Raw genomic sequence first — 3766 nt, forward strand, 5'->3', positions numbered from 1 at the left:
CAGACGCTCCTGACACTGCCCTTGTCTTCAGGGTGTGGAGCCGCAGCCAGGCCAGAGCCACCGCCACACCAGGGCTGGTTTAAGGAAATCCCTTCCCAGGTTATGTTTCTAGGCCCTGTGAAGGATGACCATCTCTGAAGGGAAAGAAGGGCAGGTGGGGCCCGTGGGGCCCAGGGGCACCTTCAACCTGGGGACTGTCCCCCAGGTGCGGCCCTCTCCCCACCCACGGGCACTGCCACCTGTTGGTTCAGAACCTACCCTGCCTGAGTCCAGAGGTCACACCTGGGGACAGAGGCAAGGCGGGAGCAGTGTGAGCACTGGCAACACCTTCAGGGACACCAGGCCTGGCAGCAGGAGATGAGAAGTCACTGAGGGGCAGAGACTCACAGGACAGCACCAGCCTTTGGCCTCCAGGCTGCCCATCAGGAGGAAAGGTCCAGATGGCTCTTGTGCCCCCAGGACACACTGCATGGGAGCCAAAGGATGAGCAGAGAGCAGTTCCCAGAGCCTGGGAAGCTTCTACACAGGAACACTGAACTGATACCTACACCCTCTGTCCACAGGGAGATGGAGGAAATCTGTCTCTCTCACAGTCCCAAGCTGACCTCTACAGGCCTGTGATGTCCTGTCCATGGCTCGAGAAGCTGCAGGGATCACCAGAGGGCCCTGAGGCAAACGTCAGCTGGGCAACATTACACCACTGACTTGGATTAAGCAGGAAGGACTTTTTTCTTTCTCTCTCGGTCAAATTAAAACAAACGGTACTAGAAATATATCCATGCCACTTTCAAACCAGGAAAGAGCAGGATCTTTGTTTAAAAGAACATCTATTATTAAACAGGGACGACAGCAGGCCTGCCTGGCAGGGCTATCATGAGGAGCCATAGGGTGGAACATTCTGCTGTGGGTAGGGCCCTAACCACGCTGTAAGCCCAGAGACGAAGGACACAGAGAGACAGCTCTGGACAACTGGAGCACATGGTCAGGTGCCCAGAGCCAGGGAGGCCCAACTGAGAGTGCCGAGTGCTGTCAGCTAGGGCCCAGCAAGGGACACATCTGCCCCAGGACTCCGAGCTGGGCGCGGTGTTTCTAAGGTAGCTGTGTTGCCATGTCCAAGCCCCCGGGGCTGCCGTGTGGGCGCTGAGAGGGGGTAGCACCATGGAAGGGCCGCTGGCCTCAGTCTCGGGAGGCGCGGGGCACGCAGGCCGTGAGGGCGGAGGCTAGGCCTCGGCGGCAGGGCTGCTCCGGCTCAGTTCCTTGATCCCACACAGGATTCTCTTCATATGGCCCACTTTGGTCACGCCAAGGTCCTGCAATGGAGAGGACAGTCCCCGTGGGTGCAGGGAAGAGAGGGCCAGACGCTCTACAGACAGGCCTGAGACCGACAGTCCCAAACTTTCTGAACAGAAATGAGGATGAAAATGATAACATGGGAACAGTGGAACAAAACGGAAATGGCACCTAAGGCACAGCCATGCAGACGCCGACGTGTCACTCCTGCCTTCCACAAAGTCGCTGCTGTCACCACATACAGATCCAAGACACAGACAAAACACAGGCCTGAGAGCAAGGGATGCCAAGTGACCTTGACACCACAGGGCCTCTCGCTCTCTGGAGACTAGGCCAGTACCTCAATGCCCAGGAGGCCGCGCCCCATGAGGCCTGGCACAGACCCAGCCACACGCGTGCCAACCTCCCCATTCCACTGCTCTGCATGAGGTGAAGACAGCAGCGCATGTAACTGTGCTGGAGGAACCACCCCGTGTTTTCAGCCCTCAACCCCCTGCAGATGCCTTGAAGGAACCCCGTGGCCGTGCGCTTGCTTCACCCAGGTGCTGTCCCAAGCCAGAGCTGTTCAGGCCAAACTCAGCACAAGGAATGCGCAGGGGCCCCAGCAGGGCCTCAGCGATAAAGTAGCTCCTTGTATAAGCAGCCTGAGAAAATCAAGGCTTTCCCCCCACTACGTCTGGGAGCCAAGGGCAAAGGCCACTGCCACCTGTCACCTGAGGCACACAAAGGCCTGAGCTGGAGAAGAACAATAGAAAGAATCATGGTGCTGGGACAAGGCCAGGCCAGGGGATGAAGACGGAGGTGAAAGGAGCCGTAGGGAGGCCCAGGTGCAGGTTCCGAGGAGACGCCTGGAAGTACCTTGAGGTCCCTCCGCTCCAGGTGCAGGAGCTCAGAGCCCCGGATGTCGTGCCGCATGAAGATGTCCTTATACTCACAGAGACTGAGGTGCTCCAGCCAGGCAGCAACCTCCTCTGTCCCCCAGAGGTGAACTGTCGGAGACGGAAAAGCACGGGAGCAGTGAGTGCCCAGAGCCCAGCACAGGCAGGTGGCGGTGGCACCCAGCACGACAAATCCCAGCGGCCAGCGCCCCAGACACCCAAACAGCCAGCGCCCAGACAGCCCAGCAGCAACATCAATACTCCCCTGGGAGCCAGCGTCCGTCACCCAGCCACAGGCAGCCCCCACCAGCAGTGCAGGAAGCACCAGAGGACCCCTACTTGCTGCAGCAGAGCTGGTGTCTGTTCCTGCCAGGTGGGCCACCAGCATTCTGGACATTTCCCTGTGTCCCGGCAGGGATCAAACACCACTAAATACGAGGGAAACATCAGGACTGGGTGGCCAAAGCCAGCTTTTCCTCTGGCTCCCAGAGGGATTGTATTTCACCTTACGGCCCAGCAGGAAGGGAGACACACAGAGACTGAGAGTGCACGGAGTCCGGCCACCACCATCAACAGAAGCCCAACTTTTGGACTAACACGCAAAGAAGAATCAAAATGAGCTGCCCTACTGGCAGCAAATGCCACCCCAAAATCTAGGCATGGAGGCCCATCCAGCACCCAACAGCCTTGGTGCTCAGGGCTAGTACTTTAGACAGAGATTTGAAGCCCCAATTTATTGACCCAAAGGAAAAATGTCCCTTAGTGCCATTTTATGTTGATTTCATCACCCACAATCACTGGTGGCCTGAGGTTCCCCAGGGAACTTTGATCAATGACCCAATTACATGGGGTCAGCAGCCCATCAGAGGAAGCAGGCAGAGCGGCCCCAGCAAGGTCTGAGTCCACAGTTTTCGTCTCCAAGTTCGTCTTGTCACCTCTGCTGTCTCCCTTCCCACCTTGAACCCCCAATTCATGGCAGGCAGGACACCTCAGCGGCCCACAACCCAGAGTCTCTGTGGAGAGCACATTCAGGCCAGGACGTAAAGTGGAGGGAAGAGGGACAGGGTGTGGTTTCACAGCTGCAGACAGATGGGCAGCATGTGATGGCTACAGCATGGGGACCTCAGGGAGGAACTGCAGGCCAAAGAGAAAGCAGGGACCAGGAGAACCAGACCACAGACAGTGGGCGCCAACGACCAGAAACACACACGGGAGAGGGGCAGGTACCCGGGGTGCCCAGGCTACTGTGAGCTTCTTTGTTCCTGTTGTTTTTCTCCTTTTTAAACTTGGTCACGAGGCGGAATTTACCACTGCGGCTTCGTTTAGAAAGATCCAGCATCATGTTCTGTTGGGGAAAGTGAGAAACACTGAGAATCAGACCTCAGTTTATCCAGGCCCAGGGTGGGGTAAGGAGGGGAAGAGACTGAGGCAAAAGGACAGCTAGAAAGAGACACTTTGTTCCTTAAAGGTTTTGCTCCCTTATTTACTCTTGTATTTAGTGTTGTTGATGCTGTGTGGCATCACAGCTCACAGCAACCTCAAACTCTTGGGCTTAAGCAGTTCTCTTGCCTTAGCCTCCCAAGTAGCTGGGACTACAG

At 56.9% G+C, this 3766-nt stretch overlaps 1 protein-coding gene across 5 annotated transcripts in view; it reads right to left on the bottom strand.

Moving 5' to 3' along the window:
- Nucleotides 1–810: 810 nt before the first annotated feature.
- Nucleotides 811–3766, bottom strand: part of DGKD (diacylglycerol kinase delta) — a 122630-nt gene continuing 119674 nt past the window's right edge. For 2 of the 5 annotated variants that reach the window (XM_023510327.1, XM_023510326.1), the window contains 2 exons: nt 3396–3513; nt 1243–2279 (listed from right to left, as the gene is read on the bottom strand). In XM_023510327.1, the coding sequence (XP_023366095.1) occupies nt 1903–2279; nt 3396–3513 (495 nt within the window). In that variant the 3' untranslated portion in view covers nt 1243–1902. Of the gene's footprint in view, nt 2280–3395; nt 3514–3766 lie in introns of all 5 variants that reach the window. The other 3 variants (XM_003784847.3, XR_002772096.1, XM_023510328.1) reach the window with 3 other exon arrangements.

Source organism: Otolemur garnettii, unplaced genomic scaffold (genome assembly GCF_000181295.1).
Source record: "Otolemur garnettii isolate 467f Iridium unplaced genomic scaffold, OtoGar3 scaffold00013, whole genome shotgun sequence".
Lineage (NCBI taxonomy): Eukaryota > Metazoa > Chordata > Mammalia > Primates > Galagidae > Otolemur > Otolemur garnettii.